This window comes from Microcebus murinus, chromosome 1, assembly GCF_040939455.1.
Source record: "Microcebus murinus isolate Inina chromosome 1, M.murinus_Inina_mat1.0, whole genome shotgun sequence".
Lineage (NCBI taxonomy): Eukaryota > Metazoa > Chordata > Mammalia > Primates > Cheirogaleidae > Microcebus > Microcebus murinus.
This window is the reverse complement of record NC_134104.1, coordinates 45,466,358-45,493,866: the sequence shown is the minus strand read 5'-3', so window position 1 is coordinate 45,493,866 and position 27,509 is coordinate 45,466,358. Positions and strand designations below refer to the sequence as shown.

At 35.2% G+C, this 27,509-nt stretch overlaps 1 protein-coding gene across 2 annotated transcripts in view; it reads right to left on the bottom strand.

Annotated features, from left to right (window-relative positions):
- Nucleotides 1–27,509, bottom strand: part of TBC1D23 (TBC1 domain family member 23) — a 61,670-nt gene that overhangs the window by 30,387 nt on the left and 3,774 nt on the right. For both annotated transcript variants that reach the window (XM_076001209.1, XM_076001211.1), the window contains exons 2-4: nucleotides 8,300–8,411; nucleotides 7,098–7,203; nucleotides 5,723–5,927 (exon numbers count right to left, since the gene is read on the bottom strand). In XM_076001209.1, coding sequence (XP_075857324.1) covers nucleotides 5,723–5,927; nucleotides 7,098–7,203; nucleotides 8,300–8,411 — 423 coding nt within the window. The remainder of the gene's footprint in view (nucleotides 1–5,722; nucleotides 5,928–7,097; nucleotides 7,204–8,299; nucleotides 8,412–27,509) is intronic.

The following is a 27,509-nucleotide window of genomic DNA, read 5'->3' as shown; positions in this document are numbered from 1 at the left end:
TATTTTAAAGTAAAGGGCACCAAATATATACTCTACCATTTATATCTTGATGCCTTTTTACAATATTTATTTATTTATTTATTTAGAGACAGGGTCTTGCTCTGTCACCCAGGCTGGAGTGCAGTGGCAAGATTATAGTTCACTGCAGCCTCAAATTCCTGGGCTCAAGCAAGACTTCCTACTAGCTAGGAATATAAGTGTGTGCCACCAGACCCAGGTAAAATTTTTTTTTTTTTTTGGTAGAAATGGGGTCTCACTACATTGCCCAACCTGGTATCAAATTCCTGACCTCAAGCGATCCTTCTGCCTCGGCCTCCTAAAGTGCTGGGATTATAGGTATAAGCCACCACACCCACCCAACGCCTTTTTCTAAAAACAAGCATTACATTTCACTGCAGATACTTCAGAAGTATAAATAATTATAAAAGGCTTAGAGATGCATCTGTGTCACAGATGCCCTGCAGTTTCTAGTCATTATCTTATGAAGTATCTCAGCCTGCTCAGCTTTAAGGTTCCTCTGCCAAGGGTCACAGTAGCTACTCACAGCCCTGATCTGTAAGGCACAGTCCCCACACCCAGGTACCTAATCACATGAGCCCAAAGAAGACAATCCCTTGGAGCAGGTCCAGACATGGTGCATACACTAGGCTCACTCCTTAGGAAACACAGCTGCTTCCTCCTTCCCATGCTCAGTCAGTCCCTGACCTTGAACTCAGAAGATTTACCTCCTAACTCCCACATAAGCAGCATTCTCAGAAAATCTGTTGAGCTGAGAGGATTTGTCAAATACTATTACATTAACATTAATTCATTTTAGTGTGTCCATGTTTGTAATACCTCAAAACTTAACTGAGTTACTTCATGGAAAAAGAATCTCTCAAAAGATATCAGATTTTTCATAGTATGAATCCTATTGGACACAGAGAAATTGTTACTTTTTAACGACTATAGTTATAATAAAAACAAAAGGCAATATTGCATAGTTACTTCCATACAGTTTGGTTGGTTAAAGTATGGTATTGCTGTGAACAAGGTGATGACTAATCCAATCTTCATTTGGACCAGTAGGCTTCACTACTTTTTCAGCCACTAATTATAAATTTTACTCCATGCAGCTTTTGTACTGAGATGCATTCTACTAGTCACTCGGGAAGGAGGCAATAATGTGTAATGAATCAGCAAAAACTTATAATTGCTCAAAGCACAGACCATCATAATAAAAGTCATTATTAACTGAGGAAATATCATGTGTCAGACACTGTAATAACTATATTTTATAAAAGTTGTTCCATTCTATCTTCACAAACAACCCTATGAAATATATATATATATATATATATATATATATATATATTTTATAGATGAGAAAACTGAGGCTTAATTGAGATCAAGTAGCTCACCAAAGGTCACACAGCTAAAAGATAATGAACCTAAGACTTATACACAGACACTGGGCATGAAGGCATTATACCATACTGCCCCCTTTCACATATATAATTTGATATTTCAATTAGTGGTATTTTTGTAGGGGTACAATCTCTAAAACAGTAAACTGTACAAAAAATGCAATAAGGTAAAGTGCTTCATGTAAAAAAGTTACTGAGATGCATGTCACAGTTTTAACACTGAAACTGATAAAAATGCTTTAAAATGTTATTCAAGGAGAATAATGAAAAATAATTTCTATAAATCTAAGATCTGAAACCAATGCTAGGATTTGGTATGACTCTCAATCTACCACTTTTTGACACTGCAAATGGCAAGGGAGTTTTGTAGAGAAGGCCCCAGGTTGGCAATCCAGGTGCCCAGAGACAGAACTGGATTCATATTGGCAAGATTACCTCCTTCTTAGTCTGATACTTTCCCCACTGTATAAATCAAGGCAATAGAATGCTAAGGCAGAATAGGTAGTGAATCGTGGCATAATCTATGAAAACAATTACCTAGTTCATGGTCTCATCTTCAGAAAAAGTAGGGTATCTCTGGGAGTCAACCATTACAACAGCATCTATTCACTTAATAAATGTATACTACAAAGTTACTCTCAACTGCAAGGCACTGTGCTTGAAAGGATTCTACCCATATTATATTTAAATATGTAATAAGATTATTTATTTATTTATTTATTTATTATTTATTATTTATTTATTTATTTATTTATTTATTTATTTATTTATTTTGAGACAGAGTCTCACCTTGTTGCCCAGGCTAGAGTGAGTGCCGTGGCATCAGCCTAGCTCACAGCAACCTCAATCTCCTGGGCTCAAGCGATCCTACTGCCTCAGCCTCCCGAGTAGCTGGGACTACAGGCATGCGCCACCATGCCTGGCTAATTTTTGTATATATATTTTTAGTTGGTCAATTAATTTCTTTCTATTTATAGTGGAGCCGAGGTCTTGCTCTTGCTCAGGCTGGTTTTTTTTTTTTTGATTTTTTTTTTGAGACAGAGTCTTGCTTTGTTGCCTAGGCTAGAGTGAGTGCCGTGGCGTCAGCCTAGCTCACAGCAACCTCAAACTCCTGGGCTCAAGCAATCCTTCTGTCTCAGCCTCCCAAGTAGCTGGGACTACAGGCATGAGCCACCATGCCCGGCTAATTTTTTCTATATATATATTAGTTGGCCAATTAGTTTCTTTCTATTTATAGTAGAGACGGGGTCTCGCTCTTGCTCAGGCTGGTTTCGAACTCCCGACCTCGAGTGATCCGCCCACCTCGGCCTCCCAGAGAGCTAGGATTACAGGCGTGAGCCACTGCGCCTGGCCCTCAGGCTGGTTTTGAACTCCTGACCTCAAGCAATCCGCCCGCCTCGGCCTCCCAGAGTGCTAGGATTATAGGCGTGAGCCACCACGCCTGGCCATGTAATAAGATATTTTAAAATGAAGTTCTTCTAGAAACATTCTGTGGAGCCCAGTGTTCTTTCGAGGGGCTTTAATGCTGACCCTAGCTGGAGTGCTGTGTTACATGTGGAACTCATGGAAACAGTAACAGGAGGAACCTGACAAGACAATATGTTACACAGGTCAATGTAAAATCCCCTCTTTCCTCCTAACTACCACTACCACTGTTCTCTAGCGACAAACCTGGGACACCATGTCCCTTGCAATTGCAAGCTATGTTACAGTGAGAAGTGACCATGAGAAGCACTAAAATATAGGCCATTGAGAGACCTACTATAACAAAATGACTACTAAATACGAATTCCAGTCTTGACTTTGCCATGATCTTAGCCTTGTCTTCTGGCACCTTTGGGTCTCTTTTTCTTACATAAAAGCAGTATGGCTTCAAGGTAGCAGAGGTTCTCAATCATGGTACACATTAGAATCACCTGGGGAGCTTTGAAAAAAATGCCTATGTCCAGGCTCTACCTCATCCACTTAGATTTGAAACTCTAGGGATCAGTATGTTTCAAAAGTTCTTTGGCTAAAGAGATATTTCTCCAAAGAAGAGATAAAAATTGCCAATAAACATGTGAAAAGACGCTCAACATCATTAGACATCAGGGAAATGCAAGTCAAAAACCACAATGAGATACCACTTCACACCTACTAGGATGGTTATAATCAAAAGACAAATGCTGATGAGAATGTGAAGAAAATGGGATCTCCAATCACTATTGGTGAGAATGGAAAATGCAGCCACTTTGGAAAAGTTTGGCAATTCCTCAAAAAGTTAGAGTTATCATATGATCCAGCAATTCCACACCTAGACACATATCCCAGAAAAATGAAAGTATATGTCTACACAAAAACTAGTATATGAATGTTCATAGCAGCATATTCATAACAGCCAAAAAGTGAAAACCCAAATGTCCATCAGCTGATCAATGAATAAATAAAATGTGGTATATGCATATAATGAAATATTATTCGGCAAAAAAAAAAAAAGAAATACTGATATTCCTACAATATGAATGAAACTGGAAAGAAGGCAGTGACAAAAAACATATATGATATGATTCCATTCAAATGAAATGTCCAGAACAGGCAGATCCATAGAAATAGAAGGTAGATCGGTGGCTGTCTAGGGCTAGGAATGTTGGGGGGAAAATGGAGAGATGACTACTGATGGGTATGAAGTTTCTTTTTGGGGTGAAAAAATGTTCTAAAATTGATCATGGTTATGGTTGCACAACTCTGCGACTATATTAAAAACCACTGAATTGTGTGCATTAAGTGGGTGAATTTTATGGTATGTGAATGATATCTCAATCAAGTTGTTATTTTTAAAAAGAAAAAGTACTTCAGTTGATTCTAACAAACAACCAGGGTGGAGAACCATATTAGTTAAGCACTGATTATCCATCCAAACTTAAGCTCAAATCCTGATTCAGTCACACACCAGAAGTGTAATCCTAGAAAAGTAATTTAATCTCTCTCTTTCTTTGCTTCAGTTTCTATAGCTATAAATCAGCTATGTTATAGTGGTCACTGTTTAAATGAGAAAAAATACAAAATGCTTATACCTAGTATAGTGGGGTATCACATAGGAAATAATAAAAAATGGCAGTCAGTTAACTATCAAGGTCCAGAATAGCAGCTTTCCATCTTGGCTGCACACTGAAATTAATTGGGAAGCTCTAAATAAACTGATGCCTGGGCTCTATCTATAATAAAAATTATATAATTTTTATATAATTAATCAGGTATACAATAGGCATTAGGCTTTTGAAGAGCTTCTACAATGATTCTAACGTGCACCCACACCACTAAAATTCTGACTATCTGATCCATAGCATTGAGAACTACAATAATTCTTGCTGGCCTCACATGTGCCCCTCACCACCATGACCACTCACCACAACCACCTACACATCTGTCTGGTCTCAACTTAAGTGCCACTTGCCCAGGGAATCCACCCCTGACCTCCAGGGTAAGTTAAGTCACTTCCATTATACATTCCCACAGTACTCTATATCTCACCTTCCTATCACTCAGCACACTTTACTTGTTCATCCCTGTAGTCTGTTAGCAAAAGAAAATGAAAAAGGAAAACAATTTTTTTTTTAATTCACTTGTTCAATGTCTGTATTTAGGGCTATATAGTCGAGGCTGTAACACCAGCACCTCACATAAGGTAGCACTCCAAAAATTTTACTTTTCACTTAGACATGGTAATGCTATTTTTATGTGTAAAGAAATTGAAGAGGTATACCACCAAATAAGCTTAGAGAGTTTCGTATATCAACTCTAGAAGCATAAATTCTTTTTTAAAAATAAATTTCTTGTGTATATTTAAAGTATACATAACATGATGCTATAAGAAACATATATAATAAAATGGTTAACTATAGTGGAACAAAATAACACACCTATCATCTCACATGTTACTCCTTTTTCCCCCTGTGGCAAAAGCAGCTATAACTCACTCTTAGAAAAATCTCTAATACAATACACTATTATTAACTATCATTCTCATGTTGTATATTAGATCTTTTGACTTGTTCATTCTGTTTGCTACTTTGTATCCTTTGACCTACACCTCCCCATTTCCTCCCCTGACACCAACCCTGGTAAGCACTGTTTTAGAAGTATAAATTCTTAACTAAAGAATCCTTTTAAAAAATGTTTATAATAGCAAAAATAAAGTCAAATAACTATGGCTCAAACAATCTTAAAAATTATTTGAACATTTTACTTTACTACCAAAGTAAATCTAACAACTGTATTTCAAAGCAAACCAGACCTCTATTCACTTTAAAAACTATAATAACTAATTTATATTTTACCTGGGAATGTACTTATTCATGATTGCATAAAAGCAGTTGTATAAATCGCTGCGTGGCAGTTGAAGATGCACCAATGGTTTGAGTAGATGTATCCAGCTAAGTGATGTGCTATATTTAATGTTACGTGATTTACAATAAAAGGTGATTACAGATTCAATATCCAAAAGTAATTCTGCTGCCTTTTCCTCTGGTACTGAAAGCTGGTCTAGAAAATAAGTGTCCAAATAAAAAGTTACCACAGGCATGTTAGAGGCTCAGTTATTTGACATAACACTTCTTTACAAATGTACAATATATATTGGCACATTTAGAGTATTACAAAGACTAAGTAAAACTACATAAAAGCAAATTTTCCCTTATATTTAACAATAATTGGTTCACAGACCTAAAACCCAAGAAAAAACATAGCCAAAGCACTTTATAATATTCTTGTTTTTAACTTTAAGCAAAATAGTTGTTTAAAGAAAAGAAAAGTAATAATAGCAATCACTTTCCCTTAAGAATATTTCATTATCTAGTTCCTTGAGAAAGAAGGGAAAGAAACAGAAGACTTTCTATATAATCAGTATTTACTAAACATCAGCACTAAATGATGTTTGGCCTATATACATGTTAAACATAAGGATGGTCAATCTGAAGTAGAGGGGCAGGCAAACATAGGCATAACCCATATTCTTGGAAAGCAAATTGTTTTCTGAACAGATTATCATCTACCAATGATGGACAACTGACAACATAACTTTGGCAAGGGAAGGGAAAAGATTCATTTCCCACCACCAAATTCCCTTCCTTTTGCCCATATCAGCAATAATGTTTCTGTTGTGGTTATTACAGAAAAGCCGATTTGACCAATAATTTAACTAAAATATGACAGAAAAAGAAACAAAAAGATACCAATGGACTAGAGCTAAATTAAAAAGAAGTATAAATTAATGTAATCTTTATTGTGAATTGAAATAGACTTTGTGGGGTGATTGGAAGCCTACTCACCCATGACTTACAACAGTTTTTCTATAGCAGATCATGAACTATGACTTTTAGATAAACTTTTGGAAAACAGACTCCTTTAATTTGAGGACCATATACACTCATACAGATTTTTAATTATACAAAATCCAAGTTTAAGACTGCAAAAAACTGTAAATGTACATGAAAAATTGAACATATAATGCAAAAGAAACAGTAAAAACTAGTTTCTTTCTTAAAGTTATTAGACATTATTTCATAAGAATTTCAAAAGAAAAGTTTTAGCACTATTTGCAAGCCCTTTACAAAGTCCCAAATTATAACAAGATAATTCTACTAAAGAGTGGTTCTTCCACCCAAAATTTATTTCCAAGATTTTCTGCTGTTTGAAAATAATTATTAAACTTACCAATAAACTGTAGGCAATCTTTGTGAATGGTATCCTGTTCTGGGAGGTCTAAAATACCATCCCATGATGCCAAACTATCACCTTTTCCTGCAACATTCAGAGCAATCTGCAAGAAAGATTAAAAAAGCAACTAGCATTACATGTCATTTCTCATTCGTGGAAAATATGCTATAATAATTAAAGGCCTGAGTTTAGGAATAATACAAAGATTATAAATTAAGATATCTATACTCCACCATATGCTGAGCCCCTGGCCACATCACAATGAATCAACAGTATTACTTTAAATCCTCCTACATTAGATATTACTATTTCATGCTGACTTAGTGAATAAAATAAATTACATAAAACATTAATATATTTGCATATATAAATTTCAAACAACCCTCTTTTCTGTTTTTTTTAAATGTAAAAACAATACAGAATGTGATATTGGCAAAGAAAAAGTACATCTGTGCTATGTACAATTAAAAATGATACAGAAGATTACTTAATAAATTCAGAAAATGTTCTTGATATTATACAAGGTTTATTTAGTATGTAAAACATCACTGTATTGATTAAAAGAACCTAAAGTGGCATATCAACCAAATGCAATGGGTGGGCCTACTAGAATTCAAATTTAAACAAATCACATATAAAAATACACGTATGAGACAAGTGAATAAATTATTTTATTATATTAAGGAATCATAACAATCTTAATTCAAAATTTAAAAAAATAATAATACATATGCACTGGAGAACAGCTGAAAAGATGAAAATAAAGCACAAGAAAATCTCCTACAATGCCAACACCAAGAGGCATATTTCCTTTCTTCTTTTTTTTTTTTTTAAACATAGCTGAGATCATTGCATATCTCACACTGTGTATCTGATTTTACTCATTGGTTGTATTATATTTCCCCTTTTCATTAAATAATTTTCATAAATACCATTTCTAACATCTACAAAAGAAAATGTTACTTATAATTAAAATGAAGCATGAGAGAAAAAAAACATTACCTTCTCAAACCTAAATCTTATTATTAGATATACTAAACACTATAGAAATATACATTTTAATTAGTTGCTGTCTGACAAATTTTCTAGATGTGGCATGCTCATAAGATAAAGTCTTCTGCAACTAATAGAGATGAAACGATAAATTTTTTAAAATATTCTTAAGTGATTATATTTTATTCATTTTAGTTTCTAGTTACCTTCCAAACTTTGGCTCTCAGATCAGCAGGTAGTGGTCTCCCTTGAATTATATTTCTCAAAGTTTCAAGATCACAACCTCCTGCTTCCAGAGCTTCTTCAAGATCTTTTTCCCTAAAAAAATAAGTCATATTAAGATAAACTTTACTTCATATTTTTTTCTTATTCAAGTTTCATTTATAAACATGGCCTAATAAAGGCTATGTCTAAGAAAAAAAGGTTCTCAGCAACCAAAATCCAAAATGTAATGCCAAAGCATACATCATACATTCTTTTTTTTTTTTTTTGGAAGGAAATCTCAGGTTTCATACAGTCATTTTACTTTTATTTTGTTTTGTGCTTAGTTCTAAGAAGTTTGGTTATCTGTTTTCCCAAATTAAAGAAATTTAAAAAGAAGATAGGGCAAGAAGTCTCACAGCATTTGGAGTCATAGTAATGACAGTATTCATTGTAGTAGTAATGACTAACACTTTCTATAGCACTATGGGCCAGGCCTATTCCAAACATTCTACATGTGTTCTTTTTAATCCTTACAACAACCCTATGAGGCAGGTTACATCACTGACCCCGGTTAGAGATGGAAAAATTGAGGCAAAGAAGGGTTATACATTCATGAGACAATCGAAGAAATCATTTTATGGCATTGGAAGTTACTATTCTTTCAAGTGTTTAATGGTATTGTGGTTATGGTCACACATCTAACCACATGTAGTAGAGCCAGGATACAAATTTTTTTTTTTTTTTTTTGAGACAGAGTCTCGCTTTTGTTGCCCAGGCTAGAGTGAGTGCCATGGCATCAGCCTAGCTCACAGCAACCTCAAACTCCTCGGCCCAAGCAATCCTTCTGCCTCAGCCTCCCAAGTAGCTGGGACTATAGGCATGTGCCACCATGCCCAGATAATATATAAATATATATATATATATATATATATATATATATTAGTTGGCCAATTAATTTCTTTCTATTTATGGTAGAGACGGGGTCTCACTCTTGCCCAGGCTGGTTCCGAACTCTTGACCTAGAGCAATCCGCCTGCCTCGGCCTCCCAGAGTGCTAGGATTACAGGCGTGAGCCACCACGCCCGGCCTGCCCGGCCTCAGGATACAAATTTTAATAGCTTTGTTCCAGAACTCATGCTCCTAACATTATGCTAAATAATGACAAGAAGGAGAAACCATAGATTCAGCCAAGAATTCAAAGCCCTGCAGTCTAAGACTATTTAGTCCATAACTATATCAATATCATGTCTAGAGCAATGCCTACCTTACAATAAGTATTCAATAAATATTAGAGGAAGAAGGCCGGGCGCTGTGGCTCACGCCTGTAATCCTAGCTCTTGGGAGGCCGAGGCGGGCGGATTGCTCAAGGTCAGGAGTTCAAAACCAGCCTGAGCAAGAGCGAGACCCGTCTCTACTATAAATAGAAAGAAATTAATTGGCCAACTGATATATATATAAAAAAAAAATTAGCCGGGCATGGTGGCGCATGCCTGTAGTCCCAGCTACCCGGGAGGCTGAGGCAGAAGGATCACTTGAGCCCAGGAGTTTGAGGTTGCTGTGAGCTAGGCTGACGCCACGGCACTCACTCTAGCCTGGGCAACAAAGCGAGACTCTGTCTCAAAAAAAAAAAAAAAAAAAAAAAAAAATATTAGAGGAAGAAAAAAGGCTCAACTGGCATTATATATTAAAGCAAAATAACAATACCACATTTTCAGGTAAATTACCAAATCATTAAGCAGTTATGTTCAGTCAATTATGTATAAGGAGAAAAGTAGATATGAAATTTATTTTCATTTGTACCTGGTTAGAATAATTAAAAGAAAACTTTCACAAAGGTATAAATTGTTCTTTAGCCAGAAAATAACTGGTTAAATTAATTCCTTAGGAATTTTCAAAAGCTGAGGTTTCAGTGTTTATAATTTTGACAAAGAATATATTAAAAAATCTGTATAAATTATTTAAAATTTCAGAACCCAGCCAATTTCTAAAATTCTTTGAAGCAACCTAATACACAAATCATCTCACTAGGATCAGGAAATCAGGATTTTTGTCTCTAGTGGTTTTGAAGAAAATAATTACTCTCATTCTTAATTTTCTCAATAAGATATTGTAAACCTCCCTATTGATAGGATTCTAAGAATATTAGTTTACATATATAAATTTCATAAAGTGTTGCCTTCTTAAGGGAAAGAAATTAAATGAAAATGTAATCACTTAGGATTATATTCAACAGAAAAGCACTGATTGAAAGGTTCCTTAACAAACCTACTACCAATTCATATGAACAGGAAGATAACTAGAAACCGCACAAAAAACATTTTGTTCTTTTGCTATATGGTTCCCAAAGTATTAGAAGAAAAACAAGGAAAAAAGATTTCAAGGGTATTGCTGAGAGACAGTTCAAGCCTCCAGTTGATAAAGACTGGGGCTTATCTATTCTATTCTAGTCAAAGTGTACAAGACAACCTGTAAGAATTTGACTGTTTCTAACCATGAAACAAAGAAAACTTAAAGGCATTTATGGTGAATAAATACCATATATTTAAATGGTCAGATGTGTAAATGAATTGAGGAACTGAAAACACTATTTTTCTTTTTGAAGTAGCTTTGCCAAATCTCTCACTATTCCAGACAACAAAGCTACTATTTTGGTGCAAAATGCCCAATCTTCAAAGTACTTTTTAAATCACAATAATGTACAGGCACACTTCTGTTGACACAGCTGCTGACTCTTTGATGCTATCCCCAGGGAACCAAAAACATGTTCTCCAGCAGTACAACCATGAGCAAGAACTTCTTTGGATACCAGAGGATGCTACATCTTCAGTAGTAAAAGATACTTCTCACAAACGTAAATAATTAAAACTAACATTATCTTATAAAAAGGCATCCAAAGGTTCAGTTATTAGATTTTTGACATTACAAATGTGCTTGAAAAGTAGAAGAGAGCTAAAAATTGTTAAGTTAAATAATTCATAGAGGGATCAGGCATAGATAGGAACTCTATGGTATTCAAAGAGAATTTTTCTTCCCCCAAAACCAAGTTTATACAATTCTAATTGTATACTGTTAATTCTAACAGTAATACAATTCTAATATACAAAAGCAAGACTTGGGTCTGGTGGAATATAAGGGGGTGGGCTGTGATTTTTTTTCTGAGTCTTGTTTGAACATGGGGAGCTTTTCACTGATCTTACAAGCAAAGGTTGGTACAGTTGCAATGGACATTCAGACAGGTCTTACAATAGGAAAATACATACACACCTCCCGGAATCTCTAAAAAAAAAAAATAAAAAAAAAAAAAGGAAAATACATGCCTTGCCCATTTATTCTAGAAAGTATGAAAAATAAATTATAGTCTCCTGTGTTCAGAAACTTCAGGGCAGAGGAGAGGAAATCCAAGCTTTAGGGTTGCAAAGGAGGAGAGAACCACCTCCTCCTGGCTCTGTGAATTTGAAACTATAACACATATTAAGTATAATACTACAGGTTCCTGTTAAAACCTAAATAAAACAACAGAATTTTCCCTCATCTAATGTTTCATGGAAAAATCAGCTAATCTAAGCATTGTAATCTAAGTTGCTTTAGAATTACAGCTAGGCAAACAATATGACTAGATCTATGTTTATATTGAAATTAGCAACTGAATTAGATTTTTCTTCTTTACCACATGGTGATTACCTTCTAACATTTGGAAGTATTTGCACAATGTTAAGGGAGAAGAAGCATGAATTTTCAAGCACTATGCATATCTAAATGCTTCTGCATTAATAAATACAATTAATATTTTTGTAATTATTTTCTGAATAAAACATACATTGAATCATATTAAAAATTATGATTCTTAAAAGCAACTATATTATATATGTAGTGTTCCTAAAATTTAAAATGCTACAGAAAATCTCCCACTAGGAAAAACCAACTATATGTTAAACTTTTCTCTAAATTGTTTTCTTTTCATTCATGTTCTGTAAACTTTTCTCCATAATTCCAAAATTTATGAAAACTGTTTAATTGTACACACTCTAGCTCCAAACAGGAGATGAAAAGACCTAGTTTTTCTCCTAATTTTTTTTACATATATCTTCCTGTACTTAAAGAAACCCCATACCCACTAGTAGTCCCTCATCATTCATCCCCACTCTGCTCTGGGCCCCTGGCAAAAACTTTGTGTCTCTTCACATTTATCTATTTTGGATATTTTACATAAATGGAATCATATAATATATGGCCTTTGTGTCTGGTTTCTTTCATTTATCATAATGTTTTCAAGATCTATTCATGTTTAGCATGTATCAATGCATGCTTTTTATTTACTCCATTGTATGGAGTAAATAAATATGTATAAATAAAATATACCATATTTTATTTATTCATCTATCAGATAATGGACATTTGAGTTCTTTCAACTTTCAACTTATTATAACTCTCTTAATTTTGAACACAAATATTAGTTCAACTGATTAAGTGTATGATACATATATGATATTTATTATTTATTCATCCTAAAAAGGTCTGAAGAATTTAAAAATCAAGTCTGTTAAAACCTCACACTCAAAAAACAAAACAAACCTCACCCTCATTAGGATGACTACTACCAAAAATGATAAATAACAAGTGTTGGTGAAGATATGGAGAAACTAGAACCCTTGTACACTGTTGGTAGGAATGTAAAATGAGGTGGCCACTGTAACAAACAGTATGGCAATTCCTCAAAAAGTTAAAAATAGAATTACCACATGACCGAACAATTTCACTTCTGAGTACATATCCGTAAGATCTCAATGCAGGAACTGGAAGAGATATTTATACACCTATGTTCATAGCTACATTCTTCACAATAGCCAAAAGATGGAACCAATCCAAGTGTTCATCAACGGATGAATAAACAAAATGAGTTATATACATACAATGGATTATTATTCAGCCTTAAAAAGGAAGGAAATTCTGACACATGCTACAACATGGATAAACCCTGAGGATATTTGCTAAGTGAAATAAGCCAGTCACAAAAAGACCAGTATAAAATTCCACTCCTATGAGATACCTAGAGTAGTTAAATTCATAGAGACAGAAAGCAGAACAGAGGTTACCAGGGGCAGAGGAAGTGGAGAATGAGGAGTTGTTTAATGTTTCAGTTTTACAAGATGAAAGAGTTCTGGGGATTACTGTACAACAATACAAATGTACTTAATACTACTGATAGTACAGTAAAAAAAGGTTAAGATAGATTTTTTACACTATGTGGATTTTACCACAATTTTTTAAAATCAACTCTATTCACTATATCATAAAAATTCATAAATTTGGGCTTTAGAGTCAGATGTAGGATCCAATGTTGGCCAACTCAATAGTCATGTGATCTTACATAAGGAATATATACAGAAACACAGTGTTTACTTTATAGGGTCAATTAATGCTCAAATAAACTTCCGAACATAAAGCATTCAGTGCAGTACTTGGCCACATAATTCTTCTATAAATGGAATCCATGAATACTATTACTCTTGTTATTAGTACTGAACAATAGCTGACTATGAACAAAAGTGATTTTTTTCCTTATCATAATCATCTTAGAAAATTTAGCCAATGTATAATAAAAATTAAAAAACCAGCCAGGCGTGGTGGCTCACGCCTGTAATCCTAGCACTTTGGGAGGCAGAGACGGGCGGATTGCTCAAGGTCAGGAGTTCGAAACCAGCCTGAGTGAGACCCCGTCTCTACCAAAAATAGAAATAAATTAATTGGCCAACTAAAAATATATATACAAAAAATTAGCCGGGCATGGTGGCACATGCCTGTAGTCCCAGCTACTCAGGAGGCTGAGGCAGTAGGATCGCTGAGCCCCGGAGACTGAGGTTGCTGTGAGCCAGGCTAACGCCACGGCACTCACTCTAGCCTGGGCAACAAAGTGAGAATCTGTCTCAAAAAAAAAAAAACCAACCACAATTCTATTACCATGAGATAATTATTAACATTCTGTGAATTACTTTTTAGTTTTTCATATGTATATATGTGTACACAGACATATATATATGAAATGAAACTCAATTATACTGAAAATATAATTTGTACACTGTAGGTTTCACTTATTTATATTTCTCAAAAAAAGTCATGAACGTTTCTCTAATCACACAATATACTTAAAAAATAGGATTTTCAAGAACTAAATAATTCATTTGGCTATTCTTCTACTGCTTGGTATTTTGGTACTTTGTAAATTTTCTTTGCATTAACCTGTCCCATTTCTCCTTAGTATACATTCCCTCAAGAGTTATTCAATAATCAATATATACTACTTAACACATTGACTACCACACTAGAAAAACAAATTTTCCTTGGGGCCACAGTGTTTTATTACAAAAATAAAGACTTTGAAAACAAAATGATCCTTTCTAATTTAATGAAAAATGTGTTACTTTTTATTATTTTCTGTACATGAGTTACATGCAACTTGAAAAATAGTTCACACAGCTCTCAAGGTGAAGAGACGTGTGAGTTACATATGCTTCATGAGCCCTTGGCTCAAAACCAGCCTGAGTTAAATACAACTCACATGGCAGTTAATGTGTTAATTAAATAAGCTGAGTAATAAAGGCAAAAAGTATTATTTAGAATTATGATAGTATCCATCAGAACAAAAAACAAAATTGTGAAAGGTGGCTACTTCAGAGAAATGAGATGGGAAGGAGACTTCCACTTCTCACATAGCATTCATCAGTATAGCTTGAGTATATTTATATATTATATTTGAATGTACTGAAGTAATTTAAATACTTATGGATTCCTTTTTAACGTTTATACCTTTTCACCCAGCAATAATTGAGAAAGGGTAAAATGATGTAATATAAGAAGTGGCCTGAAAAAAACAACAAAAGTGTTTTATGTCTCTTTAAAACAACCCCCACTCCTTTTGAAGAACTAGGACCTGTATCTGTGTCTCAAGAGGTTGGGAGGGGCAGAGGAATTTCTTTTGTTCTTTGTGCTACAGATGGCTCAGGGAAACAGCCTGCAGGTGGACAGAGGTCCTAGGAGGAGGTCATGAGGGGGGACCATCAGAATCATCAACTGTAGTTGAACAGCAATTGCCTGAAGGTTAAAGGTCTTCCTTTAAAAGCTCTGTATTTCTGGACAACAGCATTTCAAACAGGAGACTCCATCCTCCTCATTTACTGGGCAAATTAATAAATCTCTGTCTCCCCAAACCACTTGTCCTCATTTTTCTGATGCAGCCTTGAGGACAAGTGCCAAGCTTTTGGTAACAATAATCCAGCTACAAGTATGTTCAAGGCAGTGCTTATCATAACTATGAAAAACTACAAACAATGTAACTATCCAAAATAAAAACTGATTCCAATCAGGGATGAAATTCTAAGTAATAATTCTGAGTGCTGAAAATGATGACATGGAAAGATGTTTATGACATTAAGGACATATATTAAGTGAAAAAATATTAAATACCTTTAAAATTAATGTACAAACATGTATGTCTAAACATATATCCCCATCCACTCTTTCCCATATACACTGGAAAGCATATTTTTTAAAACATTTATTTCTAGTGGTATGCTTACAAGAAAGTTTTAATTTCATGTCTTTGGTGGAGGGGGGATTATCTGTATTCTCTAAAATGAGCAAACACAGTAAATTTGCTAAGAGAAAAAATATGTTAAGAGTGATAAAAATTCTCATCTCAAATATATCATTTCTTGATGTAGAGTATTAACAGCTATTTTAAGAAAGGATGTTTTACTGAGGAAGGAAATAGCAGAGGATATAAACAGATAGAAATCCATACCATGCTCATGGGACGGCAGACTCAACATCATTAAAATGTCTATACTACCCAAACTGATCTACAGATTCAATGCAATACCTATTAAAATCCCATCAGCATTCTTCACAGATATAGAAAAAATAATTTTACGCTTCGTATGGAAGCAAAGACGACCCCGAATATCAAAAGCAATTCTAGGCAACAAAAACAAAATGGGAGATATTAATATGCCAGATATCAAACTATACTACAAAGCTGTAGTAATTAAATCAATCTGGTATTGGCATAAAAATAGGAATATTGACCAGTGGAACAAATCCGAGAATCCTGATATAAAACCATCCTCATATAGCCATCTAATCTTTGACAAAGCAGATAAAAACATACGCTGGGGAAAAGAATCCCTTTTCAATAAATGGTGCTGGGAAAACTGGATAGCCTCTTGTAGAAGGCTGAAGCAGGACCCACACCTTTCACCTCTCACAAAAATCAACTCATGCTGGATAACAGACTTAAACCTAAGGTATGAAACGATTAGAATTCTAGAGGAAAATGTTGGAAACACTCTCCTAGACATTGGCCTAGGCAAAGATTTATGAAGAAGACCCCAAAGGCAATCAAAGCAGCAACAAAAATAAATAAATGGGACATGATCAAACTAAAAAGCTTCTGCACAGCCAAAGAAATAGTCATGAAAGTAAACAGACAACCTACAGAATGGGAGAAAATTTTTGCATCCTACGCATCCGATAAGGGGCTGATAACTGGAATATACTTAGAACTCAAAAAAATCAGGAAGAAAAAATCAAATAACCCTATCAAAAAGTGGGCAAAGGACTTGAACAGAAACTTTTCTAAAGAAGACAGAAGAATGGCCAACAAACATATGAAAAAATGCTCAACATCTCTAATCATCAGGGAAATGCAAATCAAAACCACAATGAGATATCACTTAACTCCAGTGAGAATAGCCTTTATCAAAAAGTCCCCAAACAATAAATGCTGGCTTGGATGCGGAGAGAGAGGAACACTCCTACACTGCTGGTGGGACTGCAAACTAGTTCAACCTCTGTGGAAAGCAATATGGAGATACCTTAAAGCGATACAGTGAATCTACCATTTGATCCAGCAATCCCACCACTGGGCATCTACCCAAAAGATCCAATGACACTCTATCAAAAAGACACCTCCACTCGAATGTTTACAGCAGCACAATTCATAATTGCAAGGCTGTGGAAACAGCCCAAGTGCCCATCAATCCAAGAGTGGATTAATAAAATGTGGTATATGTATACCATGGAGTACTATTCAGCTCTAAGAAACAACGGTGATATAGCACATCTTATATTTTCCTGGTTAGAGCTGGAACACATACTTGAAGTATGGATATCTTGAAGTATCCCAAGAATGGAAAAACAAGCACCACATATACTCACCAGCAAGCTGGTATTAACTGAACAGCACCTAAGTAGACACATAGGAACTACAGTAATAGGGTATTGGGTGGAGGGGAGGGGGGGGCGGGTGTATACATACATAATGAGTGAGATGTGTACCATCTCGGGGATGGTCACACTAGAAACTCAGACTTTTAGGGGGAGGGGGGAAAGGCAGTTTTTGAAACATTAAAATTTGTACCCCCATAATATGCTGAAATAAAAAAAAAGGATGTTTTACATAATCATTAAAAAGGAAACAATGTGGCATGTGTACTACTTTATATATTTCATTTTAGTTCTCCAATACTGAATACTTGAAATATAAAAAGGATAAACAAATCCAACCTATAGCTGAAAACACACTGTATTCTGGTAAACTTGGCAATAAGGTAAAAGATGTAAAAATATTTGGTTCAATTTTTGATTGTGGAAGAAAATTAATTTGGAGGAGGAGGTGCCCTCCCCATACTGTGGATAAAAGGCAAAGGATGGAAAGATGGCATGGATTAGTTACAAGTAGCACATCCTTGGTCTTGTCACTTCCTGGTCTTTCTTGCCACATTCATAAAGCTGCAAATTCCCAACACTGGGTTAATCTAATCAGTCTGCTTTCTTTGTTCCTATATTCTGTTCAGTGCAGACTTCTGAGGAAAATAACCCTAAATTCATCATCTTCTATATCTGCTGGGTATCAATACTGCTTGAAAATCTTCTATTCACCACTTTCTTCAGCCTCCTTGCCCAGCAATGTCAGGTGACTTTACTTATGACTCCAAAGAGAAAATACCAGTCAGCAGGCTTCTCTTCTCTTTGATTTCAATCCCCTTTCCAAAAACAAACAAGCATAAACAACTTATTATTCCAAACATCATTTCCTTCTTTCCTACATTTACAGGAGAATATGTATCTCTTCTATAGTGTAAGACTGGTACCTTCACCTGGGTCTTATCGTCTCCCAATCCTTCCAGAGCCATGTGCCATCAATTATTTCCTATATCCTATCTTCCACTTCTTTCTCTCCTGGCTCTTTCCTTGGAGCCAATATTCTCAAGTATCACCATTAGAAAACAACATCAACAAACTCCTTCCAAGTTTCCCCTTCCGTCTAGCTATCAAACTATTGGCCCTTCCTTTCATAGCAGAACTTTTAGAAAGAATTCTTGACAGTATGTATCACCATTTTTCCTTCATCTTACACCTATCTCCCCCTTCTCTTGCCTACCCCCTTCATTTTTCATCTCTTTGACCCCCACCACTCCATAGGGACCACTCTCCCTATCATCCCCACTGCCTTCTTAATAACCAAATCTAAATCACTTAAGATAGGATGTTTTCGGGATTGGAAAAAATTGTTTTAAATTCATGAAACATCTCAGTTTTATCAACTAAGCTAAGCCAACTTCATTCATTTTTAAAATTCTTAAAATCTAACCCTTTTCTGTAATTATACAAACAATGAAAGACTGTAGTTTGAAAAGACCAATTATTACTTAGTACATATGTAATCAAATGACTCTACACTTAAATGCAGAGTACACAGAAATTACAGGGGGGAAAAGAACTACCTTTTTTTTTTTTTCTGAGACAGGGTCTCAGCTCTGTTGCCCAGGCTAGAGTGCAGTGGCATCATTATAGCTCACTGCAACCTCAAACTCCTGGGCTCAAGCGATTCTCCTGCCTCAGCCTCCCGAGTAGCTGGGACTACAGTGTGTACCACCCAGATAATTTTTTCTATTTTTTTTTCTTTTTTGTAGAGATGGGATCTCGAATTCCTGAACTCAAGCAATCCTGCGTTGGCCTCCCAGAGTGCCAGGATTCAGGTGTGAGCCACAGTGCCCAGATGGTCAGGGTCCAAGATACATTATTGTTTTCTTAAAATAAAAATACAAAAGTTGCAATACTGGGAAATAAATAAAAGCCAAAAGCCTGATGTATAACATCTTAAATATGTTATTTCTATTGCACAGGACATTGTTTAAAGCGTAAGTCTGCTAACAGTATTAAAAAGAGCCAAGAGAAAAAAATGGACTCAGAAATCTTCACTGAAAGTATTTTTAGCATTCAAAAATATTTTTTAAAAAATAGCCTGTGATGATCTCCTTTCCTCAAATATTCCCACATTTACTTATTCAAAGAGTCCTACACATGATCTACCTACTCCCTTTCAAAAAGTCATCTTTCCTTCCCTATACAGTACAACTCCCTAAAATCAGTAGTCTCCAATCATCTCTGCTTACTTTCTCCTCATTCACTCAAAACCTCCATCACTCTATTATTAAAACTGCCCCAAGAAGTCAGTAGTCATTTTTCTCAGTCCTCGTCCTCTTTACATAATCTGCAAAGTTGGACACTTCTTAAAATACTTCAGATTCTTCTCTACCTTCCCAAGCCACACTCTGAATTCTTTCCTTCCCTGATATAAGTATTCTTTTATTCAAACCTTCAATAAATATGTGTTTAGCACATACTACACACTACCCACTGTGTGAGGCACTGGAGATGTGGCACTAAGCAAAAAGTCCATGCTCTCACATAGCTTACATTCTAGCTAGCTATTCCAAGGTTCTAGCCCAAGTCCTATTATATAAACCAGGGGTCCTCAAACTTTTTAAACAGGGGGCCAGTTCACTGTCTCTCAGACCGTGAGAGGGCCAGACTACAGTTTAAAAAAAACTATGAACAAATTCCTATGCACACTGCACATATCTTATTTTGAAGTAAAAAAACAAACGGGCAAAAAAACCCGCATGTGGCCCTCGGGCCCTAGTTTAAGGACCCCTGATCTAAACTCTATTGAACAGAGGTGGGAGCAGCTCTTTCTGGGATGCAGTTCATTCAGATTTATTTAGAATGTAAACCAATGTGAGCACAAATTAAATAACCATGACAGCCAAGTTTGCCCATGTATACATCATAACCAGGCACAAGCCTCTGACCAATTATTTAAAACTCTAAAATGACCAGCTAATTAGTCGTATGCACTAGCAAGCTGTGTAACTGTGAGCAAGCAGTGGCAAGGGACACATGTCAAATTGTAGTTTCATGGCTTAATTTGTGCCACATATCTGGGTATTTCTTAATGTCCAAGTCATGAGACATCAGTACCAAAGCTTTCTCTAAACTTATTTTGCTATTATTGTTGGTACCTTGGTTACAAATTACTACCGTACCAAAACTCCTTAATTTGTTCCTGAATATTTTGTGCAACATTTGGTAGAAATGGAAACAGGATAACTTTGTTACAAATTCACTCATACAGTAGGTGTCCAGTTCAATGACCATAAATATGTACTGTGCAACTTATTTTTAAATACCAGTTTCAAACCATCAAAACTTTTTAAGTATTTCACAAATAGTTTGATAGCACATTCAGAAAAGACCTTGACAACTTATAGTCTTGTGAGAGCACAAGTTGATAATTATGAAATCCTGAAATTATCTGGATTTGTGTTGGAATCACACATGCTTGCTATAAGCATTTTAACAAGTTTTATATTTCTATGCCAAGGGAAAAAACAGCTTAAAAAATTAGTACTCCATGTATACCATGGAGTACTATTCAGCTCTAAGAAAAATGGTGATATAGCACATCTTATATTTTCCTGGTTAGAGCTGGAACCCATACTATTAAGTGAAGTTTCCCAAGAATGGAAAAACAAGCATCACATATACTCACCAGCAAATTGGTATTAACTGAACAGCACCTAAGTGGTCACATAAGTACTACAGTAATAGGGTATTGGGCAGGTGGGAGGGGGGTGGGTATTACATATATAATGAGTGAGATGTGCACCATCTGGGGGATGGTCATGCTGGAGACTCAGACTTGTGGGGGGAGGGGGGAAATGGGCATTTATTGAAACCTTAAAATCTGTACCCCCATAATATGCTGAAATAAAAAAAAAATTAGTAAAACTTTGTATTAGGATCAGATCCACAAAAGAAGCTTTGAGAGATTCCCTCATCAAATAATGTAATCCTCTCCAGAACTGGTGTTTTAACCAGGATCTTGTCCCAAGTAAAGAAGGGGTTAAATCCAGTCCTCTTGGCTTGCCAAGACAAATAAACTTGATAGCTACAGTATTTCATCACTGTGCAATAGGCAGAAGAGACAGAGATCACAAAAATGTTTTGCCATAAACTACTACAATTAACTACAAATGGAACAGATGCTTTAAATATTTTTCACAGATTTATTTTTGATCCATAATCCATTGAGATCAAATTGCACAAATGGTACTAATGGTGTTCCTTCCTCTGCTAAGAAAAAAACTCAGGAGTGGTTGCCTAAGTAAAGAAAACAGAACAAAACACAAGCAAAAATAAAGTTTCTTGTAACTTGCAACTTGTAATGTTGCAATGCATTTGGTGTAAGATTTTACCTAAAAATTGAAGAATAATTTCTCTAATGAGCAGTTAACTTCAGAGGGTGCTCTAAATCCTTTCCTATACCACACTTTCTCAAAATAAAAGTCCTCAACACTCTTCCTTTCTATACTTATGGGGTAACTTTCCAGCACTTTTAAGGCACAAAGAAATGTATCTTTGCGTTTTCTTCCACTAGAACAGTTCATTTTGAAACTAAAAACAGGATGTATCTTTTGCCTAAAACAAAGAATGGTATTAAAACAGCAAAAGTCAGAGAGACACATTACCTGTGTCTATTACAAATTTTGACGTTATCCAAAGTGCAATGATAAAAGAAATATCACCAATATTCCTTTTCTTGAAACCATAATTTTGGAAAATAAACTGCTATTGCAAATGAAGTGACAAGACTTTGCAACATGTGGGCAATTCTTTTCAAGGGGTTATAGCTTGGCAAAGAAATACATATGGGATTTACATTTTTAATGTGGATTCCAACCATCAGTGAAGATGTATTTGATAAAAGAGGATCTCATTTTCCTTCATTTGATTAATCTAAATCAAATCTGATTTGATTAATCTAAATCAAATTTGCAAAATCAAGTTCAAGAATTTATGGTATTCAATAACACATATATGAGATGGATATATTTCTCTTTTATATTTCACAACAAAGGCTAGAAACTCTTTTTTTTTTTTTGAGACAGAGTCTCACTTTGTTGCCCAGGCTAGAGTGAGTGCCATGGCGTCAGCCTAGCTCACAGCAACCTCGAACTCCTGGGCTCAAGCAATCCTACTGCCTTAGCCTCCCGAGTAGCTGGGACTACAGGCATGCGCCACCATGCCCGGCTAATTTTTTCTATATATATTAGTTGGTCAATTAATTTATTTCTATTTATAGTAGAGACTGGGTCTTGCTCTTGCTCACGCTGCTTTCGAACTCCTGACCTTGAGCAATCCGACCGCCTTGGCCTCCCAGAATGCTAGGATTACAGGCGGAAGCCACCACGCCTGGCCAAAGGCTAGAAACTCCTTAAAGGAGAAAATAACACATGGGAAATATTTTTTTTGTTTTGTTTTGTTTTTTGTTTTTTTTTAAATAGCAAAGCCATGGAAGGGAAATATTTTTAAAGCAAGTTTCCTATTTCTCCAACATCACTGAATAAAACCAAAGAATATTGAACTGATAAAGTCATTAAAACAGTATACAATTGCTTATATGTTCTAAATATTACTGCAAATCAAAATAAAATAATCTTTTTCTTTTCTTTTGAGACAGACTCTCACTCTGTCACCCTGGCTAGAGTGCGGTGGCATCATCACAGCTCACTGCAACCTCAAACTCCAAGGCTCAAGGATTCTCTTGCTGAGCCTCCCAAGTAGCTGGCACTACAGGCACAGCCAAGATATCCGGCTAATTTTTCTATTTTTAGTAGAGAAGATGTCTAGCTCTTGCTCAGGCTGGTCTCAAACTCCCGAGCTCAAGCAATCCTCCCACCTTGGCCTCACGGAATGCTAGCATTATAAGCATGAGCCACCGAGCCCAGCCAATCTTATTTTAATGTATATGGTACATACAGTATAATACAATTATACTGCTGGTTATGTGTGAAAATATGTTTATAGAATTTATTATATTAATAGAACTACATCTATTAAATATATAATGTTAAATATTTTTTCTAGATTATGTAACCATAATATCTAAAGGTTAAAAACTAATCTATGTGATTTCTGGCAAGGAATGAAAATGCATTATAAAATGAAAGGGGTATAATGCTATAGTATATAATGCTATCTCTATCATATCCCACCGTATTAATCATGAATTGCCCCTTCTCAGGGATACAAGAGACAAGGTGGTATACATCTTATACATACCCTTATAGCCTAACAGACACCACAGATAACCAATACACACATATGCTCAGCAATGCACATGTTTGAATATTGTGTTTTTTAAAACACATGGTTGACTGAGTATGTGATTAGCATGTTTTTATATAGTTAGCATATTTTTACATGTGCTCTAAGTGTCCATTAAGTATATGTGAAATATACTATACACAATCAACTTTAGAAAAAGCACAGGGCTAAGAATAAGGAGACATGAATTTAAGTCCCAGATCTTCCACTACCTGTGTTTGTCATATGACCACTCTAAAACTGTCCTCTCATCTCTTAACAAGGCAATAACAATAATTCACAACCTGTATCTCACAGAGCTATTTTTTTCTTTTTTTGGTTTTTTTTGAGACAGAGTCTCACTTTGTTGTCCAGGCTAGGGTGAGTGCCCTGGCATCAGCCAAGCTCACAGCAACCTCAAACTCCTGGACTCAAGCAATCCTGCTGCCTCAACCTCCTGAGTAGTTGGGACTACAGGCATGCGCCACCATGCCCGGCTAATTTTTTCTATTATACATTAGTTGGCCAATTAATTTCTTTCTATTTATGGTGGAGACGGGGTCTCGCTCTTGCTCAGGCTGGTTTTGAACTCCTGACCTCGAGCAATCCACTCGCCTCGGCCTCCCAGAGTGCTAGGATTACAGGCGTGACCCACCGCGCCCGGCCTCACAGAGCTGTTTTAAGATCCAAATTAAATGGTATATAAAAACATTATATATAAAGGATAAAGATCTGTGCAAATGTATAGTATTTTCTTATACAGGTCTCATTTCTAAGTTTTCTTAATACTCATTAAGGAAGTCATAAGTATTTTTTTAATTGGAAAAAAGTCAATCCATGATGCTTATGCAGTAAATATAAGTAAATGCTATATAAGGAAACTAACCTATTTGAAAACATGGCTATATTGAGGGGAATTTTTATTTTCATTTCTATATCATACAACATTAGTTGCTCCAGCTTAGTACTTTGAGATAGTCTGTATATTTACGTATATAGACTAAATCAGGGTGAAACCAATGTTAACAAAAATTAAGGGTGTATTTACTAAAGTATTTCTAAGATATTTTAAATATTAGGTCATTTGGTGGTTTTTTTTTTTTTTTTTTTTTTGAGACAGAGTCTCGCTTTGTTGTCCAGGCTAGAGTGAGTGCCGTGGCGTCAGCCTAGCTCACAGTAACCTCAAACTCCTGGGCTCGAGCGATCCTTCTGCCTCAGCCTCCCTGGTAGCTGGGACTACAGGCATGTGCCACCATGCCCGGCTAATTTTTTATATATATATCAGTTGGCCAATTGATTTCTTTCTATTTATAGTAGAGACGGGGTCTCGCTCTTGCTCAGGCTGGTTTTGAACTCCTGACCTTGAGCAATCCGCCCGCCTCGGCCTCCCAAGAGCTAGGATTACAGGCGTGAGCCACAGCGCCCGGCCCATTTGGTGGTTTTTGATAGAAAAGGATACTTCTCATGTTTTGAAACTGTATGAGTATGACAAAATAACACTTTGTGTGTAACACTGCATGGTTTGACCTCTAGGATAATTGTTTTCATCTCTAGAGTAAAAAGTGGGACTAGGACCCACTGTTTTGAGAGAACCCCCCTATATACCAGTCATTATTTGTTTGGTCCTTAATACAATTTTAACTTGAACAGATTTATTCTAGTTAGGCCATAAGTGTCAACGTGTAAACTTGTTTCAATTAAAGAATTTTTCTATCAAAAAAAAAAAAAATCCAAAATCTGAAATGCTCCTAAATTTGAAACTTTTTGAGCACCAACATGATGATATTCAAAGGATATGCTCATTGGAGCATTTTGGATTTCAGATTTTTGGGTTAAGGATACTCGCCAGTTAAGTATAATGCAAATATTACAAAATCCAAAAAAATCCAAAATCTGTCCCAAGCATTTAGAATAAGGAATTCTCAATCTGTATTTCCTTGTTAAAATTAAACACCACCATAACAACTAGTTTTATGCAACTACTTTCAAATTTAAAAAAGAAGCACACACTACAACATTCCTACCCAACTATGAAATGCTATGTCAGCTAAAGGATAACAAAAAGATGAAGACTTGAAACAAATGATTTAATTAGTCATTTTCTTAGCTTAGGTTAAAAAGTTAAGCAGACTCTTAAAAGCAAATATACATTAAATTTCAGGAAATAGGCTTCCTTTAAGTAGCTCTTAACTTACTGATCTTTTATTTCCACAAGAAACAGTCTGATCTAATGAGCTTAACATAAGGGACTTATTTGCTTTCCATCTGTAATTTGCAGTATCTATATAAGTCATTTCAAGCACTGTCCTTTTCCAAGTATATAATCTTATTCTACCCTGCTAGAGCATGTAATTTCCCAAAACACTAGTATTTAGATATCTTCAGAAGGTATCTTCATATTATTCATAGAAATAAAATGACGAAAAGCTAACGTGCCCAAGCAAGGAACCACAACACACATTTCTAGTTCTAAAATCATTTCAAATTTTTCCTAAAACCCTTCAAACAGTATTCAGTGACTGTTTGCTGAACTATGAATGCTTTGCTAAACTCTGTTTTGCTTTTTGATACAAGGAGGGAGGGCACTGTCTTTAGTTTATACCAAATAGAATCCACATTTCAGCACTATGCTGCAGAAATGCTTTGTCAAGTATATTTTATCTATTCTGCTCAAAAGACTCCTACTGATAAATTGGCTGTATATTGCAATACATTTAACTTAGTGATCCAGAATTACTTGAATTGCTTCACTAATATAGGGAACACACTTGTACTCTCTCTATAATGAGTACATATAGATAAAATGAATTAACTGAAATGCATTTCTTTAGCATGCAAAATCAATTACTTACTCTAATATGTGGATATTAAAACATCTACAGGAAACAAAATCCTAGAAGTGAACTAGGAATTTCCTCCAAAAACTGTAAAATCTGAATTATAATTATAATAAAGACTTCAACATAAATAATATAAAAAAATAAGTCATCTTAATTTCTCATCTTTGCCTGCCCTCTAATTATAGTTTATAAAATCAAACAGCTGTCACTTAATAACCCCTAATTGAAATAATAAAGCTTGTTTTCTCTTCATTTTTTCTAAGGTGATATCTGGTCTTCCTAGTCCCACAAGCGGCCAGTGTTGTTCTTAAACAAAGAGTTCCTTTCTCTTTCATATTTAACATATTTCTTTACTGACTATATCATATCTGAAATTGCAATCATCCAGTCCTTAAGTGACATTTTAAATCTTTCCTCATGTTTTAATGTTTATAAAGTAAGAAGCACTGACACAGGGCTATTTATAGAGTGCACAAAACTTGTAAAAATACCTCATTATTCTCAAAACAATACCTATTCACATCTCAAATTAACAATAGAAGCTTCTTTATGGAACTAAAACTTTATATTTTAAGAACAGTTTAACGATAATTTAAGAAAAGCTTAGCAATAAATTAGAACCACGAATCAAAAGTAAAAATTGTGAGTAAACATTTTAAATTACACAAGCTCGGAATATCAGTTGTTGTATAATTAAAGTTTATATAATTTTTTTTTAAACTATGAATTTAGATCTTTAGGAATTATGTCAGGAAGAAAGCCTCAGAAAATGAGAACATCTGTTCAAATCCAGTGCTGGCTTCTTCAACACCAAGAAGAATAACTGTCAATCTTTGAATTGTAACAATTTAACATTGATTTTACAAATCCAGATTCTCACAGC